Source organism: Tachypleus tridentatus, chromosome 6 (assembly GCF_004210375.1).
Source record: "Tachypleus tridentatus isolate NWPU-2018 chromosome 6, ASM421037v1, whole genome shotgun sequence".
In the NCBI taxonomy this organism is placed as follows: domain Eukaryota; kingdom Metazoa; phylum Arthropoda; class Merostomata; order Xiphosura; family Limulidae; genus Tachypleus; species Tachypleus tridentatus.
Window position 1 is genome coordinate 80,781,775 of NC_134830.1, and position 18,044 is coordinate 80,799,818.

Consider the following 18,044-nt stretch of genomic DNA (forward strand, 5'->3'; position numbering starts at 1 on the left):
ATGTATGGTGAATACTTACTTATCTCACTTTTGTATTGAAATATTATTTGAAAGCTGGAAGGTTTAAACAGTTTAAAAATGTTGAATTTTAAACAGAGATACATGGTAGGGGAAGATGAGGACCACAGAAATTTGTTTGACCTTTTAGTTCGAATGCTAGCCTATGAACCTTCTCAAAGAATTACCTTAGCAGAAGCACTGAACCATTCGTTTTTCACAAACCTTCCTGAAGAATGGCTGTGGCATATTCAAGATCAAAAGTTTGAGCAGGAACCAAAAAACGGGTTTAGGGAGCGTTCTCTTAGTTTAAGCAGATGAAAACAAGTTTCAGTTTAGTTTGCTTTGAAATTAATAGCTTTTACTTTATTAAAATACCTGTCTTTTACAGTTAAATGTAACTAAGATGGAGAACGCTCCCTAATAAACGTAGGTGTAAATTACCCACAAATTTTGATTTTTGTGTTCAGGAACATTCATTTTTAAATATAAAATTGTTTTTTGTACTTCTGTGCATCTTTGGTGTTTTGAGTGATTGCTTATAAGCAAACACTCTGAACTGAAAATCAGAGAAATGTATTAAATAAACTTTTATGTATTTTATTATAACATCTCTGTAGTACATTCCTACGGCTGTCACACAAATCATGAAATTAAAAGACTGTTGCTTACAGGTTGTTGAAATTTCTCTGCCATTCTTATGCTGTAAAAAAGAAATCCACATTCATTATAATATTGCAGAAGATAAGTACAAACCTACAAATGGTTTTTTTGTTGAAATTTTTACTATACCCCTTATACCTACATATTTTTATTAGTATTTCAGTGATATACATAGACTACTAGTAATCAAATTTAAAATTTCCAAAATATTACCATAACCCAAGCTGAGTTATTCACTCACACAATTGTCAAGGAATTTAAAATGAAATACAAGTTATCTCCAATATCACCTTTTGCAAAAAAACTTACCATGTTTTCCTTCTGGTGACATTTTGTGAAACATATCATGTTCCCAATGGCTGGGGGACCCTCTACCTCCTGGTGATCATATCAAATTTCCAGTAAGTGTAGTATGAAACAACATTTAATATATTTTTCTTCACATACACCATAAACTTCAACAAATATCTCAAGTATCATGTGAAATTTTGACATGAACAAACAAACCATTACATCAGATATGCATCATCAAAGAATAAAAATTTCTACAAGTACATTTCAAGACATTTTAATCTGAAATTGGTAGAACTATGAAAACAAAGCCTTGTAATAAAACAAATTAGGGTTTTCCTGCTGAGGAGTCCATCGTAACTACAGTAAATTTTAAAGTACATAACATGTATAAAACAAGTTATTTTCACCATCAGACAGTTCCTACATATTAAAGAAAAAAATAAGTGTAAAAATTTAAGCATAGCAAATTGAGGGGCCACTTGTATAATAGGTATTTACTCTGTTTCAACATGAAATAACAAAAACTTCATCACAATGGTATGAAACATGTTTAAGGATTACATTTCATTGTTTTGGAGAAGTAAATAATAATCTTCTGTACATAAGAGAAAGAGCTGCTATTAATACATATTTTTCACTCACTGAAAGTTATGCTCCAACGAAATGGTGTATAGACTATCTATCACATATTAACTGGGCAAACTTCCAAATAATATTTCACCAGCAAAATTCAATTTTAATTACTTTATTACAACTACTAAACTATTACAGTGAATAACATCTGTAGACACAGTTTACACATCATATCATATTTAAGCACAAAGATTCACAAATTCAGCTTTTTAATTGTTAATACAAAACAATACAGAAAAATCAACATGGTCAGTTGTCATTGTGAAACCTATACTGAATTCTGTATTTTATGTACTGGATCCAAATATGCTTATAGAAATTGCAACCTGTCTGATAAAATAAAATTTCAAGTTGCTAGTATTTAAAGGCTTTCACATACTCTTGGAGAGAAATCCTCGGCCTCTAAAAATTCTTCCTCTTAATCCACTTCTCCCTCTCAAACCACCCCTAAAACCACCTCGAAGAAAACGACCTCTAGCCCCTATACTTCTAAAACCTCTTCCAACTCCTCGGAACCTTCCTCTTCCAGACTCTCCACGGTCATCATGCTAATAAATAAACAAAAATATTTTGTATTTTATAATAGCAGTATTTGAAAAATAGTGTATGATTTCTGTATTCCTAAAGGAAAAAAAAAAGGACATGCACTTATGCTGTACTGCTCAGATTATTTACACACGTATTTGTTTGCAAACAATTTAACTAGCTCATGCTTATTTAGAACAAATGAGTGTCTGATAATATTGGTTTCACATTTCTATGGATAATAATGACAATACTTTTTAAATTTATTTCTACTACAAAGGATCAAGAATGGTACATTATAATAAAATTAATGAGAGATGTCAGGAGCCAAAGGGTCAGTTTCAAGGATATAAAGTTTAATGGGTTGTGTGATTCCACCAATAACACTGTCTAACGTTATAAAAAAACCTTAGGATAAAACATATCTAAAATGGTGCTGTCATTCAGAGTTGTAACAACAGCAGTACACTAAAATGTGGCTTATTGTAATCTGAGCATTGCATAGAGAACACATAGGTGCATCAGTTCCAGATAAAAGAAAACTGAGTTAAAAAAACTGTAACCACTGCATAGTACAGTTAGAATAACCTCCTCCTTCCAACCTTCATGACAGCAAGGTGGCTAAAGTCCAATAGAGGGTTTTATTTGGAAAAGCATGTTTTCACATTGCTCACTCCAAGTCAATTACCAACTGGCATGGAGCCAAGCCTTGAATACAAAACCACAGGCACAGCACTGATAGTGCCAGAGCAGACAGATTTAGCTGCAGTGTCAGCAAGCCCATTCCTGTAAATACCAACATGGCATGGAATCTAGAAAAACTGGATAGAAGTAGATATTAAAGAGAAATGGGCCAGTCAGTTTTGAATATTGGTGAGAACTAACATGAAACCATTCCAAAGCCAGGAGAGAACTAAGCAAGTCAGTCTAAATAGTGCAATTTGAGTATCACTTAGCTTCTATGTGATCCACAGCAAGAGAAATAATGTACAGTTCAGCAGTGAACACAGAAGCTGTAGAGGGGATTCTGCATACAACTACCAAACCACGACAAACCATGGCAGAGCGCACAGTCACCTGATTTCAAACCATCTGTATAAACAGAAATGGAAAGATGGTTAAGAAGATGTTTAGCAAATAAAAAACAGTATTTCCAATCTGGACTGCCTGCTTTTCTCAGATGACTTGAAGACAGGTCACATTTGGGGATTATAATAAGCCATGGTGGGATAGGCTGACCAGTGGGTACAGCAATGTTATCCAAGGACAGACCCAATTCATCCAACTGTGCTTGGATCCAAAGACCAAAAGGAGCAATGTCAGAGCATCTGTTCTGAAAAAAGCATAGCCCACCGAGGAAGGAAAACAACCCCAGGTGGGATGCTTTGGTAAGGAACGAAGTTTTGAAGCATACAGTAAAGACAGTTGCAAAGGAAGTTCATAAGACTGAGTATAAGCTCTAAACTGGTGAAGTGCAGGAAAGTATAGGTGCAGAGCTGAAGTCCCTAATGATGAACTGGGTCCAGCATCTTTAAAGCAGAAGTCCTGGAAGAGCCATAGACCAGTGATCTATAGTCTAGTTTTGATCAAATAAGGGCACGATAATCTTTAGTGCAAAACATCGATCTGCTCCCCAAGTGCTGGAAGTTAGGAAATGGAGGATATTCAGTGCTCTTGTACCTTTGACCCATAGCTGCTTGATGTGTGGTATAAAGGTCAGCTTATAGTCAAAGATAAGCCCCAAGAACTTTGTCTCAGGGACCACAGGCAGCACAACTTCACCGTTATGGAGTTCAGGATCAGGGTGAATACCCTGTTTGTGGCAAAAGTGCATGCAAACAGACTTAAAGAGAGTGAAGTTAAAGCCATTTACTGTAGTCCACTTCAGTAAACAATTGAGGGCAGTCTGTAGCTGCTATTCAATATATAACTTATGTTCAACAACTGACATGAGATGTGAAAGTCGTCGACATAGAGTCTGTTTAAAACAGTAAGAGGGAGTTGTTGAGTGATGGTATTAATCTTTACACTGAAAAATGTGACGCTCAAAACACAGCCCTGAGGGACTCCAAGTTCCTGTAGAAAAGAACGGGAAAGTGTTAAACCCACATGAACTTGGAATCTCTTGTCCATTAAACATTTTTAAATAAATAGGGCAAATGGCCACGTAACCCATATATAGAGGTCTTGCAAAATGCCATACCTCCATGTTGTATCATAAGCCTTCCCAAAGTCAAAGAATATTGATACAAGATCTTGTTTGAGAAAGGCTTCTCTGATTGATGTTTCAAGTTGAATAAGGTGGTCCATGGTGGAGCACTGTCTTCAGGACCCACACTGAGTGGGCGAGAGGAGGATGTTTCATTCAAGGAACCAAACAAGACAAGCTTTAACCATCCTCTCTAAGGTCTTACAGAGACAGCTCATCAAAGCAATTAGATGGTAGTTTATAGGAATCTTGGGATCCTTCCAAGGCTTAGAGAAAGGTAGAACAATAGCCAGGCATCAAGAAAAACATTCTCCTGCCAGATCTGGTTAAAAACTATCAGAAGAATAGCAAGAGAAGCAGAAGATAGATGGTGCAGCATTTCATAGTGTACATCATCAGGCCTGACCATTGAGGGGCCAGTTTGAGTTCCATCAGTGCAAAGAACCAATTATAGTCATAGAGATAATCAGTCGAAAGGGATAGGGTTATTGCTCTGCCCGAGTCTTGATGGCTATGAAGGTGGAGGAAGAAACAGAAGTGCTAGATACCCAGCAAAAGCTTTCACCTAGAGTACTGGCAATGTTTCGAGTATCAGCTACTTCCTGGCCATCAGAGAGCAAGATCGAGAGGGGAATGGAATTATATTATCCACTGACCTTTCGAATCTTGTCCTGTATCACTTTGGAACCGGTGGTAGAAGATATGCTAGTTGTGAATTTAATCCAAGATTCCTTCTGGCTTTCACGTCTTACCCACTGAACATGTACACAGGCCTGCTGGAAATTGATGCAGTGCAAGTGTGGGACACCTACGAAAAGTATCCCAACCCTGTTTTTGAGCCTTCCTTGCCATGTGGCAGGCAGGATTCTACTACGGACGAGGATATCATGGAAAACGTGTCGAGGTTTTAGGAATACATTGATCACCTGCCTGTATAATACAGTCAGTTACTGTTGCCACACAGTCGTCTATTCATGGCTTATAGACGATGGCAAGATCAAGGTCTGTGAGAGCACTGAAAGAGGGCCAGTTTGCTTGATCTAGCTTCCACCAGGGCATGTGGGTTGGGTGATATCGACTACAGCCAGTCTTCCTCAAAATTATACCAAAATGATCACTTTCTCATGAGTTATTGTCAACCCTCCATAAAAAGTGGGAGTATAGTGAAGGGATACAATTTGAGAGATCAACAGCAGTAAAGGACTGACTAGGTGCATGAAAATAAGTATAAGAACCAGTATTGAAAAGAGAAAGGTTGTGATCAGAGATCATATGCTCTACAGAGCAACCCCTCCCATCAATATCAGCACTTTTCCAGAGAGAATGATGTCCATTAAAGTCTCCTAGGACTAAAAAGGGAGATGGCAATTGTTCAATAAGAGCATCAAGGTCTGATTGATCATAGCTCTCTCCAGGCAACAGGTAGAGAGAACAAACAGTGATGGTACGACCTAAGGAAACACAGATGGCTATGGTCTCCAAGGGTGTATCAAGTGGCAAAGACAGGGTGAGCACATGCTGATCAATCAACAATGCCATTTCTCCATACACTCGTCCATCACACAGCCTATCATTTCTCTGCAAATAAAACTACCTAAAGGTGATTGTATCAGTAGGTTTCAGAAATGTTTCCTGTAAGAAGAAACATACAGGACAATAGGAAGCAATCACTGCTTTGATATCATCCAAATGAGAATGTAAACCTCAATAATTCCATTGTATCAAGGTGGCCATTTTTTATTTATGTGTAGGCAAATTGGGTGGAGAGCCCTTCTGTTTATGACCACGTCTTTATTCGAGGGAGGTCTGTAGACCTCTATGGATCATGCCCTGGGTTGATTGGATAGGTCTTAGAAGACTGAGGACATGAACGAATGATCATTTTGGATCTTTGGGTGGGAGATGATGATGTACCCGGAATCAAAGGAAGTGAATCTTGGGGTTTTCTGGAATGTATGTCAGGAACAGAGATGGGTGTTGAAGTTAATTCATCAACGTTTTTAACCATGGAGGTCAAAAAATGTTTAATTTGATTTGAGAACGATTCTTTTGGAGGCACAAAGGGATCTGTCTGCACTCCCACTGTAGTAGTGGAATGAAGTGCAGCAGTATACGTCTGAGATAACAGTGGAATAAAGTGCAGCAGTATACGTCTGAGATAAAGTAGTGGACAGCAACTTTCGAGCCTCAGGGTAAGCAGTGTTATGAATCATTTTCGAATGCTGCACCTCTTTTTGTTCCAACCATTTAGGGCAAGACCAAAAGTAGGACAGGTGAGAGCTGTTGCAATTGACGCAATGAGGGTCTGCTTCACACTCATAAATATCATGGTCTTTGCCACTGCAACCAGCACACGTCAAAAAACCATGAAATGTCGTCTTTGAGTGACTGAACTACTAACATTGGAAGTATCAGAGAGTGTTTGGAATGTATTATGGCCATAACTTGCAATTAAGACAACCTGCCTTGATGGTGGCAGGTAGATATGGTGATGTAAAAAGTCAAAATGAAGACACTGGTCAGCATCATATTTCCATCTTTGCGAGTGGAGATACACTTCACTACAGAAACTCCTTGGGTGGTAAAATGAGTGAGAATCTCTGACTCAGGCATGTTCTTCAAATCCCTCTCAACAAATTCAAAGTAGCATAAGGCATAATCTCAATACATATATCCCCAACTGTCTTTGAATGCAAGAGGAGTTCACTGTGTTGAGATGTGGATGTTTCCACCAATATGTCACCAAAGCAAAGCTTTTTGAGTGAATTTGGAGAGCCAGCAAGTCCCTTTACTCCCTTTTGAATGAAAAAGAGACACGTCTGCCCTAAAGGTCTGTCTAAAAGAAAATGAGGTACAACATGTGTTACAGATGTTGCAAATTGCTGCTCAGAATCTTCAAGACGTGGTCATTTACCTATGGACTGTTTTTCACTATTTTATTTGGAGGATTCATAATAAAAAAAAGAATATTTTGGTGCCCACTGACCACACCAACCACAAAGCCCTACGAGGGGGTACTACAATGCCAAACAAGGACACTGCAACAACACCAGGGTTTGATGAGCACTATACCCAAACATCAGCATCAGATACAATGTCCACAACACCTGTTGAGAGCATCCAACACTGATATTTAGTGGACCAGCCGATTGACTCTAGGAAGGCCACCCCAAATCTGCCTGTCTACAGGAATTAAAGGCCAAAGTGGTGTGTTAGGATTGGATCTCTCAACCACCAGGATCATCTCCTCCCCTCAGATCCTAAAGGATGTAAACTGAAAGAATAGAACCTTCTCTGGGAGATCCCCTCATCACTTACAGAAATCCACACCGAGGGGAATAAAAAGAGAATATTATTGCAGAAAATACTCATCTCTGGTTAAAGTCTAAGAGATGTGGTAAAAATACCTCCAGGGAGTAGTCAAGAAATTTCAAAAAATGAAACTGACAGATCATGCAAGTAATTAGATAGGAAAGTACTAGTGTAGTCCACACACAAGCCCACACAATGTCTTCTAGCAGGCAACTTAACTGGGTACTACTAGGCCATGCAAATCAATCTGTGATGTCAATTTGAGAGGGTAATTAGAGATAAGTCATGGAAAACTGAAGGATCCCAATAAATGAACAATTAGTTCTGGTGTCTCATAATTAGTTTGTATGAGCAACATAACATTTGAGGACCCTGACATACAGGACATAACAAATGATCAAGATCAGAGAAGTAATTAAGGTAAGAAATAGCTGGCAAATGGATTGGTGAGAAGCATCTTTTCCCTTCCTTGGCTACTAGAGTTTTGGGAAAAAATTATTTATCAGGTAAAGCACAACAAATGTGAAATGATAAAGAGTCCTATGTACACAGAGTGTAAACAACTCTGACTGATGACTTCCACAGGCCCATAACACCCAAAAAATATGACTTAAGAGAAAGGTAAAACAAAGAAAATGAAGCTAAGGGCTCAAAAGAAAGATGAAACAATACATGTAAAACAAACATAAAACTCAATTCGTTAACAGAAAATGTTGTTTGGCCCAAACAATTCAAAAGGATTTTGATACATCTGAAAAAACTATAAATTCAAAAACCTTATGATATTTAGAATACCTAAAAATAATAAATAAGGATGCTTTACATGAAGCAATCCCTTCTGAAATACCCAATTTAGAAAATGGGATATAATAGATACTTTTTAATGAAGAGGGTTTGACTTCATTTTAATACATCACTAACAACAAATATTCCACTTAATCAGTGATGACGAGAAACCCACTTGTTGAGAAATTTATATGCAAAAACGGCTCGTTTGGGCTGAGAAAACACTTTACATAGAAGAGCGAACAACGTTTCGACCTTCATCGGTCATCGTCAGGTTCACAAAGAAAGAGACAGGTAACTGACCGGAAGCTGACAACATGTTTGGAAGGGGTTGTGTAACTGAGTGTCGGAATGTAGAGGGCGGGCTTAGATGTTTGAATATATAATTTTATATTATTTATTTTGTTATTATTATTTATTATATTATTTTTAATATAGATATAAAGGTGTTCCTTTGTATTGATTTATTTTGGGTTTGAGTTGTTGTATAAGTAAGGCTTTTTTCATTTTGCATTTGTTTATGTTTGTTTCTTTATTTAGTATTTGAGTGTTTTCTATGGTTATGTTGTATTTATTTGACTTGCAGTGTTCGAAAACGTATGAAGGTGACTTTTTATGTTTCTTAAATCTGGTTTCCATTTTTCTACTTGTTTCTCCAATATAGAAGTCGTGGCAATTATCACATTGTATTTTATAAATAATGTTGGTGTAATGTTTGTCAGTGTAGTTTTTACATAATATAGACCTCAATTTTGTGCCTGGTTTTTGAATAAATTTGGTATTAACTGGAGTGTTAACTTTTGTTACTAGTTTTTGCCAAATGTTGGTTATTTTTCTGCTGATGTCGGGAATATATGGTATGCAGCAGTATATGGTTTCGTGATTTTTTGATTCGTGAGATATATCTACTTTTGTTGGTTGATTTTGCTTTCTATTTAGGTATGTGCGTATGTTTTCTACGGTTTGTGGAGGAAAGTTATTGATGTTGATGAAGTATTGTTTTATTTTGTCTAATTCATCGTTAATTTTATCTGGTGAGCATTGTTTTATGGTTGTGTTTATTTGGTTTCTTAGTATGTTGAGTTTTTGTTTTGTTTCATGTGCTGAGTCTCAAGAAATGTATAGTCCAGTACGGGTGATTTTACGGTTACACAAAATTAGACAAAATAAAACAATACTTCATCAACATCAATAACTTTCCTCCACAAACCGTAGAAAACATACGCACATACCTAAATAGAAAGCAAAATCAACCAACAAAAGTAGATATATCTCACGAATCAAAAAATCACGAAACCATATACTGCTGCATACCATATATTCCCGACATCAGCAGAAAAATAACCAACATTTGGCAAAAACTAGTAACAAAAGTTAACACTCCAGTTAATACCAAATTTATTCAAAAACCAGGCACAAAATTGAGGTCTATATTATGTAAAAACTACACTGACAAACATTACACCAACATTATTTATAAAATACAATGTGATAATTGCCACGACTTCTATATTGGAGAAACAAGTAGAAAAATGGAAACCAGATTTAAGAAACATAAAAAGTCACCTTCATACGTTTTCGAACACTGCAAGTCAAATAAATACAACATAACCATAGAAAACACTCAAATACTAAATAAAGAAACAAACATAAACAAATGCAAAATGAAAAAAGCCTTACTTATACAACAACTCAAACCCAAAATAAATCAATACAAAGGAACACCTTTATATCTATATTAAAAATAATATAATAAATAATAATAACAAAATAAATAATATAAAATTATATATTCAAACATCTAAGCCCGCCCTCTACATTCCGACACTCAGTTACACAACCCCTTCCAAACATGTTGTCAGCTTCGGTCAGTTACCTGTCTCTTTCTTTGTGAACCTGACGATGACCGATGAAGGTCGAAACGTTGTTCGCTCTTCTATGTAAAGTGTTTTCTCAGCCCAAACGAGCCGTTTTTGCATATAAAATATTCCACTTCTGTCAATAACTTATCATGGTTGGTCAATGCAGAAATTTAGTTAAGTACAGAGAAAAAACTGCATAACATCCAAATATGAAGATTGAGTTTCAGAACATGTAGGGGAAGAATGTCTGATTGAGGCTGTCTCAACAGACTTCCAATATGGAAGTAGAGGTGGATATCTCTGCAGTTACCAAAAAAGTATAAAACCATATTTGAGATGGCTAACAAGGTGCAACCAAGAGGGCTCAACAGAGAGTTATAAGAACCCTGAGGTATTCAAGACCAACACAATTACAGTTGAGGATTCCAAGGAGTTGCAAACTCACTGATTGTTGAAGACCCAAACTGAGAGTGAATCCAATTAAGAACCTTTTGATGTGGCATCCACTACATTGGAAGAATCCAACTGGGTTGAAACAAGTGATCAGCAATTAAATTCATTACTCCTGGAACATGAAGTACAAAAAGACCGATATGATGGGAATGAGCCCAGTAGAGAATATCCGAGGTACAAAATGAAAGGTATCGAGAATGTGTGCCTCCTTGATAAGAAATCTGAGATACAACCATGGAACTGTTGGAATGTCTCATGAAAATACTTCCCCTCAAAAAGAGATAGACCTTGAATCATTGCTTGATGTACTGCAAGAAGTTTGAGAATGTTGACATGACATGGAAGGTAGATTCATCTGTTCAAGTACCCTGGATCTCCTGACACTGAAGATAATCTTCCTATTCCTGGAATGTACACAGAAAGGATCTTATGCTCATCTTAAAGAAACGAGAGGCTTGAGGAATGTTCAAATTCCCAAAAGAGAAAGAAGTAAAAGCCTGGCAGCTCATTCCATAGCTTAAAGCCTGAATGGGGTTGGTTGAGTACAACTTAAATGAGTACTGCAAAAAACACACCCAAATAGACAAGATAATGCATCGGTAACAAAACAGATTTCTCCAATCCAATAAGGAAACCCAGATTTCTGGCTTTTAAAATGAGAATCTGATAGTGTTTTTCTAATAATTGCTATGAGAATGTGGATTACATCAAACATAGTCATCCAGAGCCCTGGTGCAAAATGTCATCATATGGTGAGAAAATATTCTACAGTTAAGTAGGGAGGATCTATAAATTGGTTGAATTGAGATAGACTGATGGTTGGATGCCAATCTCTTTTCTCCTTCGATATCATTAATAAATGAAAATAAAATCCCTGAAGACTGGGATCAATCTTTTTCACTCCTTTTTTACTTTATGGCATGGGAATGGAGTACCACTTGCCATGGATCTGTTGAAGGTGAAAAGGCAATAGATAGAGCAGACAACGGTGGAAGTAATGTAAACTAAATGACAAACCCTGAAGCCAAAACATGAAGTACCCATGGATCCCTAGTGAAAGAACGTCAAATCTCCAAAAAATGATATAATTGTGCTCCTCCACCTCTGGAATAGTGACAACAGTTATTGTTGGTCTGCCCAAGCTGAAAATCCTCAAGAATACAGATGGGCCCTATTATGGGAACCAGTAGACCTGGAAACTGAAGGAGGGGGTCATGAAACACTATGGGCTGATACTTACAAATCAGAGACAGAGAGATGAGATGCCAATGGCAATCAAGAAGAATGTAAAGGGGCAGTATCAATTTGGGATTGTTATGTCTCTGGAACTCCAGCAAATAACATGGGACAGAAAAGGAGCTTTCTGTAACTCTTATTGCAGAAGATGGTAAATAAATCCTTTAATAAAGGATCTCCTATCTAATAAATGCCAAGGAAACCACAGAAAGAATACAAAAAGACAATCTGACTGAGGTAGACATCAGAAACATCACCAACTCATCCTCACATTGTTGAGGAAAACATCAATAAGTTTCATACAAAAGTTGAATTTAAGATAAATATCTCAAGAGAGTCACAAGAGTAAGAAGAATCCTGTTTCTATCTAGACCCCTAGAGATCCAAAAAGGGATTAAATCCATTAAGAATCTAAAAATGGTTCCTCCTGGCAGTGGTAAGCTAAAGTATGTTGATCTGATAAATGTGGGGGACAAAGCACAACTATCCTATCACATAACTGAGCAGCAAAGCTCTCATCAATATCAGGAAGAGAAGTAAAAAACAGTAGTCACTTGCTGTCATTTCTGCTAATGAAGGAGTAAGTCAAATACAATAGGAGAAGCCCCCCAAAAAAAACTCACAAACCCAGGTAACCAACTGAAGAAAAGGAGATGGAGGTGGTTGCTCAAAATGATCCCCTGTTGAGACTGACCTTATAAAAAAAAGAACCAGAAAAAGCAAGTCTAAAAACCTGCCTCAGAACTCCCCAGAGAAACCCTTGGTCCAATACATCTCCATTTGCAGTGAATCATATCATGGACAGCTTTGACTGAGAATAACCCCTACCCTGGCTGTTGACAACACCAGACAGCAGAGGTGGAAGAGACGTCTGGTTGGCATCATTAACTCGAGAATTCGTACCCATTGGTACATTTCTGTTATTGCTGTTTGTTTATTTCAGTTAAGTGACATATAATGATAATCAAAATGATAACTACAGAAATGCCAAGTGCAAAATCATGACATAAATAGTAAATAGTCATAACACTCCTGTTCACAGAAACCTATGCTGAATACTCTGTTGAGCACCTAGATATGGGTCACATTGAAGTTTGTGTAGAAATTTGCATATATGAATTTGCCTAAGGCACTCAAATGGAGTATGAAAAACTGAAGCAAGCATTGAGAATGCTTAGATGGGTAAAGAGTGGAAATGCCAGAGACTGAAAAATAACTGCAGTGTCAGCAGATTGTAAGAATGTTTCAGAATAGTCATTTATCTACTCCATACCACAATATACTAGCAAATTCACCAGAGAAAACATCTACAGGTCTCTGTGTGTATGTACTGTTAAAATGGGTCCTAGACTCTAGAAAGCTAGCAAGGAGAGGTGTGATTTAGACAAAATAGCCTTAAAATGGAGCTTTTTACAAGGGAAATTATTAAGATTCATCATAGTCAGGGCATGGCAACGTAGACTTTAACCTGATGGTAATGACACAACTCTTCTGCACATTTTGATGATTTAGTTTCTCAATTAAACATCTAAAACTGATTAAACAACTTTATTATTTATCTCAAATTCTCAGTTTTCACAGTCATGTAGGGAAGAAAGTTACAGTTGTTTTTGGACATTCTACTTATGTGAATTATGTACTTTGTATGCTTTAAAATACATGTTTTAAAGGTAGAAGATTTTCTTTTTTTGGGAAAGAAACATTTTTAACAAGACTAAGCTTGCTAAGTAATAAGTATGCAACTTTGAGTGTGCAACGAGTAATTGCATCACATAGATTACTGTTTGGCATTACAGTCCTTGAAAATTTGTTCAGTGTAAAAAGGTGGCTATTCATTAGTCAAAAGGAGTGATTTCAGTTCAGAGCATGTAGTGCTTTCCTCTCAACAATTAAGATTGATTTTTTTTAATTCCCCAATAACTGCACCTTTCTTGGAAGCTTTGGGATGATGGGAGTTGAAGTTAAGAAAAGGACTTTTTCTAACTGGTTTGTGAAATAAGGTACATTGTGTACTATTGTAATCTTCTCACTATAATGTGTGTGTTCCAGATATTAATAAACTATGCAGTAGAAAACCCAGGCAACATGATTAAAAATAAACAACATGTGTAAAGATAAGATAAACAGTTGAAATTATGAATTACATGACATCCAGTTCTGGAAACCAAGTATTTACTGAAAAAAAGAGATGTGTTCATTTTATTTCATTATCATCAAAATTTAATTTCACTCTAGACTGATGATTCAGCTACAATTAGTGTTAGGTATAAAAAGTAATAGATAAGACTTGAATGTTTACCTTACAAAAAATTTTAATACTCATTTAAGAGGTTATAGATATTAAGCAAATTAAATGTGAAAACTGTAGAATGAAAAGTATCTATTCTTATCATGCAATCATACTAATACTGGAGAAAAACAACCTTAAAACATCAAAATTTGTTATTTTTCATTAACCCTTTTGCAACACATTAGGTATTTATTCTATAACTTTTGATAAAGTATGTGTAACTTCACAAAACTTGGCAGACTTTTGGTAAGGATTACAAGTTTTTTTTGTACACAAAAATTAAGATTTTTTTAATGAAATACTTTTACTAAAGGTTTGTTTGTAAAAATATTGAGCTGTTTGGTTACTAGTCCAAGTGAGAAGTGATTTCATGTTACAATTTAAAAAAACTACTCTTTGTCACAAATATTATTTGTGAAATCTTTAAAACCTCCTAAATGGATTTAAAATGTTTGCTTTCAGTAAGACTTTATGTTTCATTTTCTTCTCTATACCCTATGTGAGGTCTGTCAACTGACCAACCTTGTGACAATCATAAAAGAATAAATATAAATTATATTTATTTTCATATTATAATGACTACGTATTATAACACAAAATAACAAATGTTTAATCTAAGTAGCTTAAGTCTTATAATGTTATACAAGTACATATATTTATTATTTTTCATTTTATTGACCTTCTAGTCATGCTTATCTAATAGTACATAACTTGTACTGACATGGTGCACACGAACTCATGTTACTGTATCCAATATAAAACTGATCCAGTCTTGGTTGTGTTTTAGTTATTAGTATTACAAAGTAACATTTAAATTATTAAGAATACAAAGAACAATAAATAACAAATTAAAGCAAACAATTATTTCTTCTAGCTACAACCCTTGAACTATGTCCATGCTGAACATAGGTTGCTAAGCATTTTAGTATTTCGTACATGGAGGATATCAAACATTTTTTAGATTTTATATATATAGTTGAATAAACAAAATACCATAAATAACTACACTGACACCACAGAATTCCACCATAATTTATTAAACTTGGTAACTAAGATGTATTTAGATTTTAAAACATACTAAACTTCGAGCAAGTTTACCTCCTTGAGAAATCAGATCAAAAGAAAGTGGATGCCTTTTCACTGATTAAAATTGGCTTAGAAAAGCACTCTGGGGACATTCTAAGCAACAGATTGGTAATTTACATGTTATATATTGAAGTCAGTGTACATAAGGGACCATTTCAAAAATGGAAAGAGTTGAACAGGGCCACAGTGTATAGTTCAGTACATAAGCCATATCTCAGTAAAATACAAATATATGAGTTTCTTATTTTATATTCTAGCTTGATAATATTAGTAATATGAAATCCTAATTTTTACAAAACTACACTTATTACTTTGACTTCATAAACATTTAATTCTAACCAAGTGTGCATTCAACAAACTACATAATTCATTAAAATCTATACTTAGGAGAGTTCTTTTAATATATACTTTTAACTTAAGAAATTAACTCATATATAATGTTATAGTTTGAATTATAGTCTACAATTTAATTCCATGCTTACTGACATAAATGCATAAAATAGTAGTTCAATAAAATTTTGAATGCAAGTCAATATATGCAATGACATGGCCTTTGACCCATGACCCATCACAAATGGGTTAATTGAAAACTCAGTATTTTCTTTTACAGCTTCTTCAGGAAATTTCAATTAAAATACAAACCATCAAACCATAACTGACAGTACAAAGTTTCAAATGGTTTGAATAACAAATTGTAATTGAAACTACAGCATGTATTTTTAGTGTACATTTGACATAAAATAGTAAATCTTATTGATGGAATAGTTAACAGCAACTTGTAGTAAACAAAATTTATCATTTACAGAGTGAAATAAAATATAAGATCAAAAAGTTCAGTAAATATATAATTAGAGGCACCACCCATTGTTCCTATTCTTCTGTGATTGTAGGTTGCTAAGAAGAGCTGCTTTAAATTTTCTACCAATGTATTTGGTGGGTTTGGTAAGATTTGTACAAAGAATTGTAGTTTCATATCAGATGTTACTTGTCCGTGATGAGTTAAAAAGTGATCTGAAACTTGGTTTCATTCACGCTGTTTTTTTAAAAAAAGAGTCAACATATTTTCTTATCCTTATGTTTAGATATCCTTCCTATTTCCCCAATATATGTATGATGGCAGATGTCACATGTAAACTGATGAATAACAATGGAGGAAAGACAGCCATCTTCATATTGTAAACGTTTTTGTATGATAGTTGGCTTTATTTACATTGTAGGGTAGTATACTGATATTTTGAAAGTTGGTATCTGGTCATTCTAGAACATTAATGGACAGTTCAGGTAAAGTGTTCTTTTTCCCCCTTATTTATCTGTGATTCCTCATATTGTAGGTAGAATGCTGATTTTTAAGCATTACAGTTCTTGAAAATTTGTTCTAGTTAAAAAAACTGATATTTGTTGCTCAAAAGGAGTGATTTCAGTTCAGAACATTTAAGTGCTTTCTTCACAACAGTTAAGATTGATTTTTTTAATTCTCCAATAATTGCACCTTTCTTGGAAGCTTTGGGATGATGGAAGTTAAGGAAAATAATTTTTCTGACTGATTTGTGAAGTAAGGCAGATTGTATACTACTGTCACTATTGATCTGTAAAATAAAATGGAGGAAATCAACATTCCTCTTGTAAATGATCACTTAAGGTCATTTATTTCTAGTGTTAAAATGTCTTTCATACACCAATCTGTACTGTAAAAATTAAATAATGAGTTTTTACACATATTAGCCAGAGTCTGAGTTGGACTTTATTTAAAAAAAGAAATCTCTTTTTTGTGTACAACAGACTTGTCATGTTTACTAAAGGCTTACCAAAATTTGTTAAGATGTAAGTATTAAATTCATAATGCTAAACATGATCATACATAGCTTCACAGAAATGGGGGGTTATTGGAAAACACCAGCACAGTCTTTATGAAGTTAATGACATATTAAACCTGTCTTTTAATACAATGTACTCAATCTTCCTTCTGTAAAATACTATGATTTCAAAATTAAAAGCATACCTCAAAGTAACTTGGTTCTTTAGGTGTAGAATCAGGCTTTTCCATCCATGGCTGTACTTTGAAGCGGTCAGGTCGCTGTGAGAAATTAGGTAATTTGTCTTTTGGAGATCGTTCCCTGTTGTGGTATCCACTGTGCACTGAACCACGGTTACCAACAAGGGCCCCTTTTTCTTCTAATATATAAAAGATATATGTATACATGAATATACTTTCACCTAATCTCTCAAAATAAAATTTTCAAAATGTTGTTATTTTGTTCATTTTCTAAACCTTCTGTTAAAATATTAATGTGTCCAAACTGAGACTAACAGCTGAAGCTTCTCCCTGAACACAAAAGTATGTCATATATAAATTTCAATAACATGAAACTATAAAAAAAACAAATTGGACATTTTCATATACTAGGACATTATCAAGAACAAATTCACAAGGGAAAAAATTTCCTTATAAATTACACTGGTAATTTGTTCTGTATTAATTACAATGGGAAGTTGATTTCCACTAAAATTCAATTTATATTAGATATTTGACAAATTCTGTATTAAAATGTACTTAACATTAAAATTTGCAAAAATGCAAGACATTTATCTGTTGAGTCCAGGTGGATTTCAAAGTTTAATAATTACAAAACCAGAAAAGAATGATAATATCTAAAATTCTAAATAGATAGTGAATTTATCAATTCATAATTTGATGAAA

General features: G+C 35.0%; 2 protein-coding genes across 14 annotated transcripts in view; one reads left to right on the plus strand and one right to left on the minus strand.

Annotated features, from left to right (window-relative positions):
- LOC143252904 (serine/threonine-protein kinase Doa-like) overlaps window positions 1-606 on the plus strand; it is a 94,362-nt gene extending 93,756 nt beyond the window's left edge. For 8 of the 10 annotated variants that reach the window (XM_076505734.1, XM_076505737.1, XM_076505733.1 and 5 more), the window contains one exon: window positions 97-606. In XM_076505734.1, the coding sequence (XP_076361849.1) occupies window positions 97-318 (222 nt within the window). In that variant the 3' untranslated portion in view covers window positions 319-606. Of the gene's footprint in view, window positions 1-71 lie in introns of all 10 variants that reach the window. The other 2 variants (XM_076505741.1, XM_076505743.1) reach the window with 2 other exon arrangements.
- The window catches only part of LOC143252903 (uncharacterized), a 92,727-nt gene continuing 75,259 nt past the window's right edge, over window positions 577-18,044 (minus strand). For 3 of the 4 annotated variants that reach the window (XM_076505730.1, XM_076505729.1, XM_076505731.1), the window contains 4 exons: window positions 17,346-17,518; window positions 1,967-2,135; window positions 970-1,038; window positions 577-700 (listed from right to left, as the gene is read on the minus strand). In XM_076505730.1, coding sequence (XP_076361845.1) covers window positions 696-700; window positions 970-1,038; window positions 1,967-2,135; window positions 17,346-17,518 — 416 coding nt within the window. In that variant the 3' untranslated portion in view covers window positions 577-695. The remainder of the gene's footprint in view (window positions 701-969; window positions 1,039-1,966; window positions 2,136-17,345; window positions 17,519-18,044) is intronic. The other variant, XM_076505732.1, reaches the window with a different exon arrangement.